The following is a 19,341-nucleotide window of genomic DNA, read 5'->3' on the forward strand; positions in this document are numbered from 1 at the left end:
TGTGTATTTTGCACAAAATGTGTGTTTTGCATTTTATGACTTTGAGAAGGAAAGTTGGGTTTTCCACACAAAACACAGGGTTTTGTGTAAACAAATCTGACACAAAATCTAAAAATTCGAGAATATTGACAATTTACTCCCAAGGATGAGAACATTTGTAAGTATCCTTTACATCTTTATACGAGATAGCAAGGCATACAAAACTCTGCCGAGATCAGAAGACCAGATCCTGTGTTTCAAAGGTTCAGTACAACACACTGGGTCAGATAGTTTTATTTAATTTTCAGCTGTTCAAAACAGTGCTGGTATCATTATACTCACAGTCCCTCATTGCTGTTGTCATCTCAATGGAGGGTCAGCAATGGATAAAGTTTAAAGGTTTCTAGAGAGAAAAGAGTAGATTACAGATAAGAAGGTTTTATATGGCCCAGATACAAGGCTATCCCTTTTTATAGCATATAGACATCTCTATTTATCAAATGCAGTGTTATTTTTGGCCAGGGAAGTTTTTACAGCTGCAAGAGAAGGGACAGAATCTGGATTGATTCCTTTTAAATAGTTTTAAATTTTAGAATTGCCATTTCTCCCACAATGATTTGGGAGCTTGTAAGTTTGCTCAGTGATATGATCCAGGAAGAGGAATAACAATTATGTAAGTATTGCTTTATACACTACTAAGCCATTAATTAAAAACCTTTCTGTATAACTAGTGTTTGTTTTGAAAGCTACATTTTGAAAAGTAACAAAGACACTACTTTACTAAGATCCATTTTTATCAGCTTTCCTAATGTTATTTTGTTTGGAATTTATGGCCTAAATCCAATTGCTAGTCCCAACTAATATAGGCTCGGGACAGACCACCTAAAAAGGGCGGACTCCTGGTGCCTGTTTTACCGCCACAGGGTGCCTGTTTTTTCGCCAGAGGGAAGCCACAGCTTCCCTCATGGATTCCCGCTGGCCGAAAAGTGGGTTCTTCTAAAGCCACGGCAGCGGCGTCACTAGCGCACTGGTTACGTAAGTGCCGTGCAGCACTGTGTGGACGCCGCACAGCACTTACATAACAATGGTGGCACCCATGTATACAGGGCACCACCATTGTTATGCCCTCATCACGTGCTAGGGTTGCAGGGCGTGTGGGCACTCTGCCCCCAGGCAACCCTAACATGTGACGAGGGTGTCACTGAGGGCCCGTATTTACTGCTATATCTGCACTTACGTAAATCCTACTGATTCAATGGGTTTACTCATTTACTAAACTGAATCTATGAATGATATGAGTGTAGTTTATGGCACAGAAAGCAGTCATCTTTCTCTGAATTCCAACCTTTTTATAAAAAAATAATTTTAAAAGTCTAGAAAACATCAGAATTGTCTAGGGTTCCTATAAATTGTGTTATCCATTATATACCATTAAGTAGTACTGTACAGTCAACCCTCCATATCTATGGATTTCTTTTATCCATGGATTCAAACATCCACGGTTTGATAGGTTGAACTAGATGGCCCATGAGACTCCTTCCAACTCTATTATTTTAGTTTCTACACTAGAAAATAGTATAACCTTTAAACACACACACACACAAAATGTTAGTATTTGAACAGAGTGCATTTTGTGTCATTGTCAAGATGCAGGAAAACCTACAAATTTAAAGGTTCAAAATGTTGTTGTTGTATGCCTTCAAGTCATTGCCAACTTATAGTGGCCTTAAAGTGAACCTATCATGGGTTTTTCTTAGCAAGATGAGTGCTTAGAGGTGGTTTACCTTTACCTTCCTTTGAAGCTAAGAGAGTGTCCCTTGGCTAAGGGATTTCCATGATGGGGCAGTGATTTGAACCCTGGTCTTTAGAGTCATTGTCCAATGTACAAACTACTACACAACAAACGTAAAAAAATTATAGTTCAAAGGCACATAACTTTAGATATTAAATACGTTTAAGAATATTTCTATACTGCTTTTCATTTTTTAAAAATGCACACTGGTTTACCATACAAACAGATGCAATAAAATCAATCACTAGAAGTTATAAAATAATAAAGTAATAAAACCAATAAAATCCATAAAGATAGGAATAAATGCCTCAGCAAACAAATAGCCTTTAGTTGGATGTAGAAACACACAACATGGGAACCCACCCACCTAATCTCCATAGTGAGTTCATTCCACTGATGGACAGTAGTAGCAAAACTCAGATGGCCATCCTTAGTATGGTAACCTACCCTAATAGAGTAGTCAGCCTCACCTGGCCAGCTAAATATAGGACATAGGGAAAAGCACCCTTCATGGGCATAACACTAGCTTTTACACATATTCAGGCACAACTGAATGGATACACCACAGAATCTATGTGCCACCACATCTCCCAGGCCGTTAAAAATGCACCAGTTAAATGACCAAATGAGATGGAATCATGAGTGAGGCAGGACAGGAGAGCAGCACATTTATGCCATATCCCAAGTCCTTCTACTATGTTCCTAATAAGAGTGCAAGTTTATACTGGCCATGGTACTAGCACAAAGTATTCTCATTCCATTGAACTTGCTGTAGGGAGAATATTTTTAAAAATGCTATCTTCATGGTTACAGCTTGTGAGCAAGTTACCATGCATGAGCTGAATGCACAAAGGCATTCACTCCACAGATACCTGCACAGCACATGCAGGTATGGAGGAGGTCTACATAGCATATGTAAAAGTGGGGCACTGCTCAGTACTGCTAAGGTAATATCATTTTTGAATGATGAATTTTGTTTTCTGTTGCCAAAATTTGGTGACACCACAAGGGCACCACACATGCATAGCCCTCAGCCCTGCCAGTCTGTGGGAGTTGAGTGACAAGTTGTGTCCATAACATTACAACAATTCTGCAACTGTCAGGAACCCCAGGTTCCTCTAGGATCCCACACCTGTTCACTTCATCTGTTTTAATGCACAGTATGTCCACACACTAACTATTAATTTTATTAATACAAAGGAGTGATACTTCTCTGAGTTAAACCTTTTCTTTGCCTAAGATGCTTTCACCAGTTTTATAACATTATAATTGCATCAAATTATATTACTCACATTGTATTTAAGGCTTCAGAGTCCCTAATAAATACGTCTGCTTTTTAAAGAAATAAAATTAGCCTCACTAATCTCAACTTGTTTTATTTGTACCCCTAAGCACAATTTATCTCATTTATGTGACATATGGCAGAAAGGTGTTTAAAAATAAACCATATTTTCGATTACTTGCAGAGGAATTTGCACACTACACTATCAGTGTGTGCAACAGGTTATATGCAAAGACTGTGTGACATTGACAGAAGTCATACATAACCAGCATAATTATCCACAGAAATATTATTAAAATAAATATAAAGTTAAATATCTATAGTAGCTCAGTCAAAGGCTAAGTAATTTCTATAGGGGTTTTTCTGTGGGTTTTTGGGGCTATGATTTCTGATTTAAATACTTTATGTGTGTTTTTCTATAATAATTCTCAAATATGTTAACCTGGTTCATCAGGGGAGGAAGGAATAAGTGTAAAAAGAAACAAAGGATGGCACCAAAATAACCTTGAGCAGAAGGAGAAAATGTATTATAGGCATTGCGTGAACTCTTATGCACTGTGCTAGTGTTAGTGGAAAATTTCTTATAGTGAAATGTCACAATAGTCATGTTCAAGCTTTAACACTTCATGGGATTAACTGTGTGAAGGAAGGAGGAGGTATTTGCCACCCCATCTGTGCAGAAAAATCCTGTCCCTTTAGCAATCTCTCTCTAACCAAATGTCTAGACAAGGAGTAGACATCTTGTGGTCCTTGGATGATTTTCGACTGGAACTCCCATCAGCCTTAACCAGCAGACCCACCCTCTATTCTGTTAGTGTAATTCAGCAGTTTGCTCTTTTAAATATAAAATTTCAGGATTTTATCAGTTTACTTACAAATTAGTAATTTGAAAATCTTGTGTTTGTTTTTTGTTTTGTTAGTCATACTATTCACAATTGCTAATATTCTGTTATGGGCATCGTAACATTATTATAGGCATAATGATGGAAACATAAATTCCTAACCTTCTACATTAATTGTAACTTGCAGGTACAAAGTGTGTTTAATTGACTCTCTAAAAGAAATATGCCCTACCCCCAGGCAGTGTTCACTCAATGAGATAATCTTGTCAGATAAGGCCAGAGCTTGGAAATAACAGGTCACAAATTATTATAAGTACATTATAAGTACTGGGATAATTCTACTTCTTTTCCAGTACAACACATTTTATAATTACATACTTTTATAGTTACCAAGGTGTGGCCTCACTATATGAAGGGGTGCATCACATGGTTCAAAAGCTGGTTCATGATATGCCTTGCGAATTTTGGGTGACAGTTACATGAAAGTGAAAAGATGTTTCACCTGTCAACAGCTTGTAGAATTCATACTTTTTTAAAAATAAAAATAACAGTAGCTATTTTAGCTAATTTTGAAAAAGTGGAAACAAAGAGATTTTACAAATATAACTATAATAGTAATTAACTCATTTTGGGCTTCAGCACAATAACTATAACTACTTATTTTGAAAATTAATTTTCCAACTCTAAATATCATTGTGGGACCTTATGTTTGTTGACATGACATCTTGTTTAGCTTATAGACATTGGAAAATTTGAAATACTGAGACCTTCAAACTTTAAGCTGTACTGTCTGTACTGAGGATGTGGACAAGATTCTTCGAAGTGTTAGGAAGACGACTTGCTCTCTCGATCCCTGTCCTTCATGGCTGACAGCTCAAGGGGGAACGGTTGTGACTAATATGTTGCACCGTATTATCAATACATCCTTCAGGGATGGGCAGTTTCCATCAACTTTGAAGACGGCCATTGTTAAACCTTTGTTGAAATAAGCCCTCCCTTGACCCCCTAATTCGGAACAATTATCGGCCTGTCTCGCTGCTGCCATTTTTAGGGAAGGTGATCGAGAGGGCAGTTGCCTTTCAGCTTCAAGGGATCTTGGATGAGACGGATTATCTGGACCCATTTCAAACCGGCTTCCGGGTGGGCTATGGAGTTGAGACTGCTATGGTCGCCTTAGTTGATGATCTCCGTCTGGGTATGGACAGGGGGAGCGTGTCCCTGTTAGTGCTCTTGGACATTTCAGCAGCCTTCGATACCATCGACCATGGTATCCTTCTGGGTCGCCTGAGGGAGTTGGGTATCGGGGGCTCTGCTTTGCAGTGGTTCCGTTCCTACCTCTCGGGCAGATTCCAGATGGTGGAGCTGGGGGACTGCCGCTCCGATAGGAAGGCCCTGACATCTGGGGTCCCTCAGGGAGCGATTTTGTCTCCTATGCTTTTTAACATTTACATGAAGCCGCTGGGAGAGATCATCTGGAGACACGGGGCGCGGTGTTATCAGTACGCTGATGACACCCAAATAGTTTTCTCTATGTCTCCGTCTGATGCAGTAACTAAGGGTGGCATCTCTCCTCTTAATGCTTGCTTGGAGTCGGTAATGGGCTGGATGAGGGAAAACAGACTCAGCCTGAATCCAGAGAAAACGGAAGTACTGGTGATTGGCTCTCCTGGTCTGGGTAAGGAAATTTTTCCACCTGTCCTAAATGGGGTCACGCTTCCTGTGAAGGACTCTGTTCGCAGTTTGGGGGTGCTTCTGGACTCATCGCTTCACCTTACTGCTCAGGTGGATGCGGCGGTCAGGAGCACCTGTCATCAGCTTCGGCTGATACGCCAACTGCGACCCTTCCTTGGCCGGGGGGACCTTGAAACCGTTATACATGCTCTGGTAACCTCTCGATTAGATTTCTGTAATGCGCTTTACATGGGGCAACCCTTGTACCAAACCCGGAAGCTTCAATTAGTGCAGAATATGGCTGCTCGGCTGGTTACTGGATGTTCCAGGGCCAACCATATAACACCAGTCCTAAAAGATCTCCATTGGCTGCCTATTCGCTTCCGGGCTGAATACAAGGTGTTGGTTATCACCTATAAAGCCCTAAATGGCTTGGGCCCAGGGTACTTGGAGGACCGCCTCTCCCCATACAATCCGCCCCGCACTCTCAGGTCGGGTGAAAGACATATTTTAAGAGTTCCAGACGCTCGATATGTATCAGCTCAGAGGGCTTTCTCTATTTCAGCCCCTCAGCTCTGGAACTCCCTCCCCAATGAGCTCCGTACTTCCACCTCCCTCGATGCTTTCAAGAAGAACTTGAAGACTTTTTTGTTCCACCAGGCTTTCCCCCCGTGAGCCTTGTGGTCATTCTTTTCCCCGTGGCAATGTTTTTGTGTATTCCATTCTACACAGCCACTTGTATAGGGTGTTGTTAGTTTTTGTTTTTTTTTACTGTTCTTAATTATTAACTTTGTATTATTTCATGCTAATGTTTCAATTGTCTTACTCTTTGATGTACACCGCTGTGATCGCTGGAATAGCGGTATAGAAATAAAATTATTATTATTATTATTATTATTATTATTATTATTATTATTAAGCTGAACATACTTCTAGCTTTTTAAATAGCACAGAAACACTTAAGACGGGGCAATGGATATACAGCCAAACTGATTAAATATAGAATACTACAAACATTTAGACTGATTGTTTAATATAATTTGAAAAGCAGATTTGGTATAAACACATAGCTAATTGTTTGGTTATTTTCTATTTTTGCTCATATGCTTTTCAACAAATTCAAGAACTAGGATGTGTGGTCATTTTACAAGTAAATTAAAAATGTAACTAGGAGTTTTGAAATTAGATTTTTTTATGTCAAGAAATGAAAGATCTGTACAACAATATGATGAAAAGTGGAAAATGTATTTGAATTATGGGAAATTAAGAGGAAGAGATAATGTGGTAATAATGGAGACTATAAGACTGTATGTTTGTATGTTTTTTCAACTGTAAACATAATAAAAAAATTAGATTTGATGGTTTAGGATTGTTGCCACAAGAGCATGAACACAGATAAAAAAATAACCTTCACATAAAACAGTATCTAGTACTTACCAGGCAACTGCTTGACGGAATAATGTTTTCCCAACCAGTAAAAGATAAGCCAGAGGGGGAGATGTCCATACTTCACAGAGCAAAGTGTTGCACAATATATGGAGATGTATACAGAGTAGGTGCTATGCTTACTCAGCATTCAAGACTCACAAATATCCTTTTAGTTCCTGTATCATTATTCCCTTTGCTCTGCAGATGTGCCCTGGGAATAAAAAAAAAAAAATGAAGAAATTTATCTGTAAAGATAATTGGTGAGGGGTTCAGCTAAGGAAGAATTAATGGGCAGAGCAGGATGGACTCCTGTTAATTTTAGGTAGGGCAAGAGGTAAAGCCAGTCTTACCATTACGGTCAGGTCACCTAAAGAAATGTCTCTCCATATGAGAGGACACTCAGCCATCCCCCAGACAACCACTCCACCAGCTGTGCAAATAATAACAACCATCACCACCTTCCTGGCCTCGCTTTACCCTTCCCCAACACCTATCTTTTCATATTTTTCTGAACTCAAAGTGAACCTGTGGTCACTTCATTTCTTAGGTTTTTTTTTTTTAAAAAAAGGAAGGCATACAGGATACAGCCCATAATAGGCTGCCCAAAATAAAAATTCATGCTAAGACTCACTCAAATTGCTCTATACTAACCTCCTAGTCTACTACTGTTTCTCAATATAGGAACTGTTGTCTATGCCACAGTGCAAAGATTTTTTTGGCAGCCACCAGAGGAGGACTTTCTTTGTGGTGGCACCTTCCCTGTGACATGATCTCCCTTCGGCTGTATATGTACTATTCGTAGGTTTTAAGCATTTCTAGAAAATATATTATTTTTTTATGGTGGCTTTCCCTCAGTCACTGAATTATTCTGAATTCTCTCATATGTGGTGCAATGATATGTTTAAACTAGTTCTTTTATGGCTTTAATAATAATAATAATAATAATAATAGGATTTATTTATATGCCGCCCAATCACTGGGAATCTGGGCGGCTTACAACAGAGGGGATAATAGACGGTTCCCTGCCCTCAGGCTTACAATCTAAAAAGACACGACACAAAAGGAGAAGGAAATGGTGAGTAGGGGAGGGGGTCAGGTCCAGCAGTTCTTCTCTCCCTCTGAGGCCTGGACCAAGGCAGATGGACCTCTGTTAGTGTCATGGCCAGCCAAGATCAGCTCTCGGAGGATGAGGAGGAGGATGAGCCTCCTCCAGAGCAAGGGCTGATTGAGGCAACGCCAGGTGCTGTTCCTGCCCTGCCAGGTCCCAGCTGTGATCCTCCAGCCCCAGAGGAGGAGATTCAACCAGGTCCTAGTGCCGAAGAGAGGCCTTCTTTGGTACCACTGCCTAGTGGGGACTCTGGGGACGAAGCTTGCATGCAGGTGCCTTCTTTCAAAGAGAGAAGAGCCGAGAGTGCTTGCAGGCGCAGATCACAGAGAATTGCCGAGAGGCAATTAGCCAACCAGCCTCAGGTGGCACGAGGGAGAGTTTCCCTTACTTAAGTGGGAGAGAGACTAATGCTGGTTGCTAGAGTTTATTGCATGATCTCTCGGCGTGATTGCTGCTAGCACTAGCTCCTAGTGTTTGGATTCTTTGTTACCTTGACCTTGGACCGGACTTCGTTAACTCTTGGCTGTTTGACCTTGGACTGTTTGATCAACGTTGTTTCTCGGTATCCTGACTTCGGCTTGACTCTTGGAACGTTTGTACTTCTGGAATACTGAACTCGGCTTGTTTTCTCGGACTGCTCTCAGACTGATTCCTTGCAAGGTCTGCTTTACTTTCACTTCCACTGTGCTAAGGCTCTGTTATCAGCTACTGTCAAGTGTCTGCTGGCAGCATTCCCGGACAGAATAAACTCTAGCCTTAATCCAGCTGATAACAGAATGGCAGACCCAGTGTTAATTAAGGAGCTCCTACAGCAAAATCAACATTTGGCTTCTGAAATAGCTGTGTTAACACAGACGCTGGAAAACCTTCAGAAGCAAGCTCTTCAGTCTTCCCAGCCACCAGTCAGGACAAAATGCCTTACTGTCTTGCCTGAAAAATTTGCAGGAGACCGGACTTTATTGGACAGCTTTTTGGCAAGCTGTAAGCTGCATTTCAGAGTAAGAGAGGCTGACTTCCCTACAGACTCACATAAGGTAGCTTTTATTATCAGCTTGCTGTCGGGGCCTGCGAGCAAATGGGCTACCCCTTACCTCAACCAAGATAGCCCTATTCTAAGCAGCTTGCAGGACTTCTTGAAGGAACTCCAAGATACTTGGGGAGACCCAGTCAAGGCAGAGACTGCAGAGCATCAACTTTTGAACCTGCAGCAGGGCCAGGGCTCGGTGGCTGACTACTCGGTGGCTTTTCGCCTCCTAGCACAGGATGTTACCTGGAATGATAGTGCTTTGCGAGCAGTATTTCATCATGGTTTGGCCCCTGACATCTTGGACGAACTGGCCCGCTCCGAGCCTCCTGAAACCTTGTCGGCACTGATAACCCAGGCCATCCGCATGGACTATCGGCTTGCTGCTCGCCGACAGGTCCGACAGGCTGGCTCTCCACTCCTTCCGTCGCCCACACCATTGACCCCTGGTGCAGTTTCGGAGGCTGCTTCTTCCAGGCCAGTAGCGGAGCCGTTGCAGCTGGGAGGAGTGCGGCCTCGGCTCACTGGAACCGAGAAGGAACGGCGGAGGAGAGAGGGCCTCTGTTTCTATTGTGGACTGTTGGGACATTTTGCCACAGTTTGCCCTGCCAAGGGCTGCCAAGTTCACCATCTAAGGGCGTCTTTGGAACCAGTCTCCTCCACTTCGGCATCGCGGAGGGACCCCTTACTGGTGGCTGCCACCCTGCGACTCCAGTCCATGGAACTTTTGCCAGTAGGGGCCATGCTGGATTCAGGGGCCTCCAGCTGCTTCATGGACTTGGCATTTGCTCGTCAGCATGGGATCCCCATGGAAGCGCTGCTGGAGCCCCGGCCGGTGGAGACCATCGACGGACGGCTTCTCCGATCGGGCCCTGTGACCCACCAGACACCAGTGCTTCACTTGGAGATCCAGGGCCATGTTGAAGAGCTTCGTTTTCTGTTGGCAGCGGTCCCTCACTTCCCGCTGGTGTTGGGCATGTCGTGGCTCTCGCGGCATGACCCACATATTTCCTGGTCCCGGCGGGAGGTGCTCTTTGGTTCCGAGTACTGTCAGGAGCACTGCTGGCCGGAGCGGATCCCAGCGGCAGTGGTGGCTGAGGCTCAGGACGGTAAGGTGACACTGCCAGAGAAGTACCAGGACTTCGCGGACGTCTTCGATAAGAAGGAGGCGGACCGGCTTCCCCCACACCGGCCCTATGACTGTGCCATTGATCTGGTGCCGGGAGCCCCTATTCCGGCGGGGCGTCTCTATTCTCTCTCGGAGCCTGAGCTGGCGGCTCTGAGGGATTTTTTAGAGAAAAACCTGCAGCGGGGCTTCATCCGTCCCTCCAAGTCTCCTGCGGGTGCCCCGGTCCTATTTGTCCGGAAAAAGTGTGGGGAGCTGCGTCTCTGCAATGACTACCGGGCCTTGAATAGAATCACCGTCCGTAACCGCTACCCCCTGCCGTTGATTCCAGAGTTGTTGGAGAGACTCCGCCATGCCAAGGTCTTCACCAAGCTGGATCTTCGCGGGGCCTACAACTTGGTGAGGATCCGCGCAGGGGATGAGTGGAAAACGGCCTTCCAGACTCGGTATGGGCATTATGAGTACATGGTGATGCCCTTTGGTCTCTGTAACGCTCCCGCCGTGTTCCAGCACTTTGTAAATGATGTGTTCAGGGACTATTTGGATCGTTTTGTCATCATTTACCTGGATGATTTTTTGATTTATTCACCAAGCCAGGCAGCCCATGACGCCCATGTGCGGGCTGTACTCCAGCGCCTGAGGGAACATCGCCTATATGCCAAGCTCGAGAAGTGCGCCTTTGACCTTCAGGAGGTAGACTTTTTGGGTTACCGGGTCTCGGCGAAGGGAGTGGCCATGGACCAATCCAAGGTCGAGTCGGTGTTGTCCTGGCAGCCCCCTCGCAACAGGAAGGATGTGCAGCGGTTCCTGGGGTTCGCAAACTTTTACCGGAAGTTTATTGCGGACTATGCGGCCCTCACCAGCCCCATCTCCCAACTGCTACGGGGGAAGGGCCGGTTCCAGTGGACGGCGGCGGCACAAACATCCTTTGAGGCCCTGAAGGCACAGTTCACATCGGCCCCGATCCTGCAGCACCCGGATCCGCGCACGCCCTTTGTTGTGGAGGCAGATGCCTCGGACATGGCCATCGGGGCTGTACTGCTTCAGCCCACGGGGTCCCAGGGACATCTGCTGCCTTGTGCCTTCTACTCCCGGCAGCTCTCTCCTCCGGAGCTGAATTACACCATTTGGGAGAAGGAGTTGTTGGCAATCAAGGCAGCCTTCGAGACCTGGCGGCATCTGCTGGAGGGGGCAGCGCACCCAGTGGTGGTCCACACTGACCACAGGAATTTGGAGCACCTGCAGACGGCCAGGAAGCTATCTCAGCGGCAACAGCGCTGGTCATCTTTTTTCGCCCGCTTCCGCTTTCAGCTCCAGTACATTCCCCAGTCCCGGAACCGGCAGGCAGACGCGCTTTCCCGCAAGCCGGAGTACGCCACAAACCCAGAGAGGGAGTTGCAGTCCACCATTCTTCGGCCGGAGAATTTTGCTGCGGCACCGAGGGAGGCCGCATTGGTGGACCAGATTCGGGAACTCCAGGGCCAGGATCCGTTGGTGGCACGGCACTCGGAGGAAGGGGACGCCTCACCCTTTGCCATGCGGGACGGTCTGCTTTACCACCGGGGCCGCCTGTATGTGCCGGCAGGGCCATGTCGGGAAGCGGTCTTGCGTCTGTGCCATGACTCCAAGCCGGCGGGGCACTTCGGTTTCTGTAAGACTCTGCACCTCCTCACCCGAGAGTTTTGGTGGCCTCGAGTTCGGGCGGAGGTGGCCAAATATGTGGACACATGCTCAGTGTGCCATCGGGCGAAGGACCATCCGGGTCGGCCGGCGGGATTGTTGATGCCGCTGCCGACGCCGTCGGGCCCCTGGAAGATGGTGTCCATGGACTTTATCACAGATCTGCCCCTCTCTGCTGGCTGCACCACCATTTGGGTGGTGGTGGACCTCTTTTCAAAGATGGCGCACTTTGTGCCGTGCGCTGGTCTGCCCACTGCGAAAGAGACGGCCCGGCTGTTTGTACAGCATGTGTTCAGGCTCCATGGACTGCCCGAAGGGGTAATTTCGGACCGCGGCAGCCAGTTCACCGCCCGGTTCTGGACCAGCTTGCTCCGGCTCCTAGACGTCACGCCTCATCTGTCCTCGGCACATCATCCAGAGTCTGATGGTCAGACAGAGAGGACCAACGGGACCCTGGAGCAGTACCTCCGTTGCTATGCCAGTTACCGCCAGGACAATTGGGTCGAGTTGCTCCCGCTTGCTGAGTTCGCATATAACAACTCGGTCCATGCTTCGACTCAGCAGACGCCTTTCTTCGCCACAGGGGGCTTCCATCCACGAGGGTTTCCAGCGGTGGTTCCAGTCTCCGAGGTCCCTGCGGCGGATCAGTGGCTCCAGGAGCTCAAGGCGGCGCAGTCCTTGCTGCAAGAGCAGCTCGAGGTGGCGAAGGAGGCTTATAAGAGAGGAGCGGATCGGCACCGCCAGGAGGGTCCTCCTTTGCAGGTGGGGGACTCGGTCTGGCTCTCAACGCGGCACCTGCCCCTGCAGCGGCCCTGCCGGAAGTTGGACGCCAGGTTTGTGGGGCCATACAAGATAGTGGCCCAGGTGAATCCGGTGGCATTTCGGCTCCAACTTCCCCGGACTTGGCGGATTCATCCGGTGTTCCATCGCTCCCTGCTGCTCCCAGCCTCCGATGTTCGGCCTGACGCTGGTAGGACGCCACCGCCTGATCCAGTCTTGGTGGATGGGGAGCAAGAGTTTGAGGTGGCCCAGATCCTGGACTCTCGTCGACGTCGGGGACGCCTCCAGTACCTGGTCGACTGGGTCGGCTACGGGCCAGAGGAGCGTTCTTGGGAGAACGCCTCGGACGTTCATGCTCCACGGCTCGTTCGGGCTTTCCACCGCCGCTGCTCCGACAGACCTCGTCCTCCACAGTTGGAGGGAGAGCATTATGGGAGGGGGAATGATGTCATGGCCAGCCAAGATCAGCTCTCGGAGGATGAGGAGGAGGATGAGCCTCCTCCAGAGCAAGGGCTGATTGAGGCAACGCCAGGTGCTGTTCCTGCCCTGCCAGGTCCCAGCTGTGATCCTCCAGCCCCAGAGGAGGAGATTCAACCAGGTCCTAGTGCCGAAGAGAGGCCTTCTTTGGTACCACTGCCTAGTGGGGACTCTGGGGACGAAGCTTGCATGCAGGTGCCTTCTTTCAAAGAGAGAAGAGCCGAGAGTGCTTGCAGGCGCAGATCACAGAGAATTGCCGAGAGGCAATTAGCCAACCAGCCTCAGGTGGCACGAGGGAGAGTTTCCCTTACTTAAGTGGGAGAGAGACTAATGCTGGTTGCTAGAGTTTATTGCATGATCTCTCGGCGTGATTGCTGCTAGCACTAGCTCCTAGTGTTTGGATTCTTTGTTACCTTGACCTTGGACCGGACTTCGTTAACTCTTGGCTGTTTGACCTTGGACTGTTTGATCAACGTTGTTTCTCGGTATCCTGACTTCGGCTTGACTCTTGGAACGTTTGTACTTCTGGAATACTGAACTCGGCTTGTTTTCTCGGACTGCTCTCAGACTGATTCCTTGCAAGGTCTGCTTTACTTTCACTTCCACTGTGCTAAGGCTCTGTTATCAGCTACTGTCAAGTGTCTGCTGGCAGCATTCCCGGACAGTTAGCCCTGATGGTGCTGGGCTAGCCTACTCTTTCCCTCACAGGCCAAAAGATGACAGTTATGGAGGGAGGGCGCTCTATCTTCAGGCTAGCTCTGGTCAGTTATAAATCATTTGGGGCCAAAGCAAATGAGAAGCAGCATAGACATATTTCTATCAAATAAATCCGGAAGTGAGAATTAGGTGCTGCAGACGGCAGGTGCTGCAAACTGACAAAGAGGCAACAAAGGCTACATTTACATTGCAGAACTGATGCAGTTTGACACCACTTTAACTACTACAGCTCAGTGCGATGAAATTCTGGGATTTGTAGTTTTGTGAGGTATTTACCATTGTCTATCAGAGAGCTGTGGTGCCACAACAAACCACAAATCCCAGGATTCCATAGGATGGAGTCATGACAGTTAATGCAATGTCAAACTGAATTAATTCTGCAGTGTGGAAGCAGCCATGGTGCTTGAGGCCAGAGCTTCTTGTTCTTCTTGTTCTGTGTGTTCATTTCCAAGTTATGGCAACCCTAAGGCAAACCTATCACAGGGGTTTCTTGGTATGTTTATTCAGAGGTTTACCACTGCCTTCCCCTGAGGCTGAGAGAATGTGACTTGCCCAAGGTCACCCAGTGGGTGTCATGGCTGAGCTGGGATTCAAACCCTGCTCTTGAGAGTCATAGTCCAACACTCAAACTGCCATGCTGGCTACCTTATTATTCAGTAATTGGGTGCTGACCCCACATTTTCCTTTTCCAGGACACACCCTACATTTCAACCTTTTATGCAGGAGAAATTTCACAATGTCCTCCATTTTGAGTATGACTATGAAGCCTGGATGTATATTTCTATGAGTGTTCCAAGCTTGTATAGTGTAATCTCCTGCACTTTTTTGAGTGTCCTACATTTCATGACACCTTGTCCTCCTTTGTGGTTAGGACATCTGGTCACCATGTGTGTGTTGCCTGCCTTCAAGTCGTTTCTTACTTATGGTGATGCTAATGCAAACCTATCACAGGGTTTTCTTGGCAAGTTTCATCACCCAACTCTAAAGTATCAAAAAAGTATCAAAAGGCAAAAGTATTGAAAAGGTAACAGGAAGCCTGAAGATAACCCTAATTGTAGTTATTGCCCTCTCAGTCTTCTTCATACACCAGTTACGGGAAAAGCACATTGAAAGAATAGAGCATCCAATGGCTACCCACCTATTTGGCTTCGTATGCCAAGTCATTGCCTTCCCCTGAGGCTGAGACAGTGTGGCTTGCCCAAGGTCACCCAGTGGATTTCATGGCAGAGCTGAGAATTGAACCCTACTTTCCAGAGTCATCGTCCAACATTCAAACCATTCTGCCACGCTTGCTCCCTTACTATTTGGAAAATATGTACCGTTTGCCTTCAAGTCATTTCCGAGTTATGGCAACCCTAACGCAAACCTATCATGGGGTTTCCTTGGCAAGTTTCTTCAGAGGGGGTTTGCATGGCCATCCTCTGAGGCTGAGAGTGTTGTTGTTGTCGTTGTTGTTGTGAGCCTTTATTTCTGATAGGCGAACCTATCATGAGGTTTTCTTGGCTAGTTTCTTGAGAGGGGGTTTGCCATTGCCATCCTCCGAGACTGTGTTGTTATTGTTGATTTTGCCATTGTTATTGTTGGTTTTGCCACTGACATCTTCTGAGAGTGTGTTATTGTTTTTGTGTGCCTTCAAGTCATTTCCGACTTATGGCGACCCAAAGGTGAACCTATCATGGGGTTTCCTTGACAAGTATCTTCAGAGGGGGGTTGCCATGGGCATCCTCTGAGGCTGAGAGAGTGTGTTGTTGTTACTGTGAGCCTTCATTTCTGACTTATGGTGACCCAAAGGCGAACCTATGGCAGGGTTTTGTTGGCAAGTTTCCTCACCCAACTCTAAACCTGAGGCAAAAATATCTAAAAATTAACATTAAAAACAAACAAACACGCAAGCAGAGCCAAGCAGAGGAGCCTGAAGATAACCCTAATGGAAGTCCCTGTCCTCCTCTCCACTTTCCCCATACACTACTAGAGCTACAGGAAAAGGACGTCGAAAGAAAACGTCAGTCAATGCTTTCACGCCTGTTTGGCTCTTCGCGCTAAAACCTACTCTCTCTCTTCCCCCTCCCTCCCGCCTCTGCAAACTGCGCGTGCGCGGGAAGAGAGAGAGAGAGAGAGAGAGAGAGAGAGAGCGCATGCGCAGCTGATAGAATTCTAATAGCGCGGGAAAGACCCTTTAACGGTCTTCTTAACGGAACGTTCGAATTCCTTTTGATCTTGCCCCGCCCCCTTGTTCTGAGGGCTGGAAAGAAGAAGCTGCTGCTACTGTTAAATTAATTGGCCAGGTTATTAGTCAATGAATTGAAAGATATAAATCAAATATAAAGATAAAGATATGGTCCTTAGCAGCATGAGCTTTCCTAGTCCACTTCCTCAGATGCAGCTGGATAAAATAATAATCATAATAATAATAATGGAGAGATCTTGAGGCACCTTCGAGACTAAACTGAAAGAAAGAAGTTGGCAGCATGAGCTTTCCTAGACCTCAATCTACTTCCTCAGATGCAAAATTTAACTCCTACTTCTCCAAATGCATCTGAGGAAGTATTATTATTCTTATTATTTTTGTTTATAAAGCGCTGTAAATTAACGCAGCGCCATCATACACATAGGATGAGTTAAAAAACAGAACAAAACAAAAGAAACCTGCCAAGGGCATACAGTCTACAAAAGTAAACATAATACATATTGACATTTAAGTAATAAAATATAATGGACAGCAAACAAAAACATGAACCAAGGGTAACAATAGTGTGATTTCGTAGATGGAGGTCTATGGAAGCTCATGCTGCCCACTTCTTTCTTTCAGTTGAGTCTCAAAAGTGCTCCAAGATCTCTCTATTATTATTATTATATCCAACTGCATCTGAGGAAGTAGGCTTAAGTCTAGGAACAACACTCTCTCAGCCTCTCTGAGGAAACTCTGCAAGAAAAACCTTGTGACAGGACACCGCGAAATGTGGGGAGTTCCAAGAAAAAATGGAGGACATATGGCCAAATAAAAAGCTAGAAACGCTGATCGAAACCGAAGCTGGTGTTTCTTTGCCATGCTCAGAAGGGAGGGCACTTGGGAATTCCTCCTGGAGGGGAGGCTGAAATGGAGGACATGTCCTGGAAAGGAGGGCATCTAGTCGCTGTTTTTACTCATGTCCAGAATGAAGGGCGTTTGGGCATTCCTCCTGGACAGAACGGCTAAGAATGGGAAAAGAGGACGTCGTCCGGCCAAAGTGTTGCTACTCAGGGACGGAACAGAGGACATTTGGGCATCCCGAGCCCTGGACAAGGAGAGCTCGGAATGTAGGACGCGTCCTGGAAAAGGAGGACGTGCCAGCCCCTCCCCCTCCTCGCGCCTTGGGATCCGTGGAGGACTGTCTAGCCTTTCCTTTCCAGCTCTATGGTCCCCGGGGGGCGTGGCGTGGCTCTTTCTGTTTCCGGGAAAATGGCGGCGGCCTGGAGGGCGGCTTTGGCGGCTTTGGCGGCCCGGGCGTCTGCTAAGCGAGGGGCCTCTGTGGCGGCGGGGCCTCAATGGGGCGGCCATGGCGCCGGGGAAGGGAGGGCCGCTGCCGCCGCTGCCGCTGCTGCCGCTGCCGCTATTGCTGCTTCTGCGGTCGCAGGGGCCGCGCTGCTGGACTCTTCCCGCAAAAGGAGGAGCAGGAGAGGCTTCTTGACAGTCCAGGCTCAGGTAACGCCATGGCTTCTCTGTCGTCCTCGTTGGTGTGGGTCCTCAAGCCGTTTCCGACGTATGGCGACCCTGAGGAGGACCTGTCATGGGATTTTCTTGGCAAGGCTCTCCAGAGGAGGTTCATAGAATCAGAGTTGGAAGAGACCCCGAGAAGGGCCCTCCAGTCCAACCCCATTCTGCCATGCAGGAACTCCCAATCAAAGCAGCCCCGACAGATGGACATCCAGCCCCTGCTTAAAGACCTCCAAGGAGGGAGACTCCACCACACTCCTAGGAAGGAGTGTGTCCTCTGTCGAACAGCCCTTACTGTCAGGAAGATCCTCCTAATGTTGAGCTGGAATCTCTTTTCCTGTAGCTTGCATCCATTGTTCCGGGTCCTGTTCTCTGGAGCAGCAGAAAACAAGCTTGCTCCCTCCTCAATATGACATCCCTTCAAATATTTAAACAGGGCTATCATATCACCTCTTAACCTTCTTTTCTCCAGGCTAAACATCCCCAGCTCCCTGAGTCGTTCCTCATAGGGCATGGTCTCCAGACCCTTCACCATTTTTGTCGCCCTCCTTTGGACACATGGCTCCAGTTTCTCCACATCCTTTTTAAATTGTGGTGCCCAGAACTGGACACAATATTCCAGGTGGGGCCTGACCAGAGCAGAATAGTGCCATGGCTGTCCTCTGAGGCTGAGAGAGTGTGATTTGCCCAAGGTTTAAATTATCTCAAATAGTCACCATAAAGCCCAGGATAAAGAGTCTAACTTTTGAGATCTTGCAGGGAACTATGTCTCTCCGCCCCCCCCCCCCCCCATTATTTTCCTGCCTTGATACTTGAAGCTCTTCTTTGCCTCTGTTGTTCCAACATTTGTTTGCAGGTGCTTTCATATTTTTAATTTTGTTGCTGTTTTGTTGTGTTCTGACATATGTGGACTTGAGCCTACGTTGTCAGATGCATGTGAGAATCCAGAGAACCTAAGGAGAACTTATTGTAGGGTGTTCTTGGCAAGTTTCCTCAGAGGGGTTTTGCCATGGCCTCCTCTGAGGCTGAGAGAGTGTGACTTGCCCAAGGTCACACAGTGTGTTTCCATGGCTGAGCCTGGATTTGAATCCTGGTCTCCAGAGTCACAGTCCCAAAGTTCAAACTCTGTCCTCCTTTGCGGCTGCAACATCTGGTCACCCAGTGTAAATCCCTACAGATAAATAAAAATACATTTTGACAACCACCCCAACAAGAAAGGATGGGAGCAAAGAGGCTTGATCTCTCTGTTGTTGCTGTATTGTTATGTGCCTTCAGGTCTGAGAATGCATGGCTTTCCCAGGGCCACCAAGGGAGCATCTACACTGTAGAAATAATGCAGTTTGCCCCCACTTTCTTTGCCATGGCTCCATCTTATAGAATCCTGGGGTTTGTAGGTTGTGAGGCACCAGAACACTCTGGCAGCCAAGGCTAAAGGCCTTGTCAAACTGCAAATCCTAGGATTCCATAGAATGAAGCTATAGCACTTAAACTTTCAACAGCTTAGATTCACTCCCAGTCAGTTTCCATAGCCAGGTAGGGAATCAAACCCTTGTCTCCAGAGTTGTACGCCAACACTCAAACCACTACACCATGTTGGCTCTCTCTTCTAAAATGCTCTTATAGTGAAAGGAATAACGCCAGGGGCTCTGAGACCCAAAGTATGCTGTTAATCCCCAACATCCTTTATGCAAGTCTTGGCTTTAGGAGTTTGGCAGTAGTTTGGTCTGTTACTGTTATGGTT

The 19,341-nt window shown here is 46.9% G+C and overlaps 1 protein-coding gene and 1 long non-coding RNA gene across 5 annotated transcripts in view; one reads left to right on the top strand and one right to left on the bottom strand.

Annotated features, from left to right (window-relative positions):
* Positions 1–209: 209 nt before the first annotated feature.
* Positions 210–15,708, bottom strand: LOC149319938 (uncharacterized). Of its 2 annotated transcripts, none has more exons than XR_016279903.1 (3): positions 15,045–15,708; positions 7,004–7,205; positions 210–382 (listed from the first exon to the last, which is right to left on the bottom strand). It is a non-coding gene; the product is annotated as an uncharacterized LOC149319938 (long non-coding RNA). The 2 variants fall into 2 exon arrangements; XR_016279904.1 differs by lacking the exon at positions 15,045–15,708 and adding an exon at positions 8,593–9,267.
* Positions 15,709–17,387: 1,679 nt separating this feature from the next.
* LOC149319939 (calcium uptake protein 2, mitochondrial-like) overlaps positions 17,388–19,341 on the top strand; it is a 117,145-nt gene continuing 115,191 nt past the window's right edge. For 2 of the 3 annotated variants that reach the window (XM_089512619.1, XM_089512621.1), the window contains exon 1: positions 17,389–17,588. In XM_089512619.1, the coding sequence (XP_089368745.1) occupies positions 17,432–17,588 (157 nt within the window). In that variant the 5' untranslated portion in view covers positions 17,389–17,431. Of the gene's footprint in view, positions 17,589–19,341 lie in introns of all 3 variants that reach the window. The other variant, XM_089512620.1, reaches the window with a different exon arrangement.

Source organism: Sceloporus occidentalis, unplaced genomic scaffold (genome assembly GCF_023333645.1).
Source record: "Sceloporus occidentalis isolate IW3139 unplaced genomic scaffold, rSceOcc1.0.p SCAF_2, whole genome shotgun sequence".
NCBI lineage: Eukaryota > Metazoa > Chordata > Lepidosauria > Squamata > Phrynosomatidae > Sceloporus > Sceloporus occidentalis.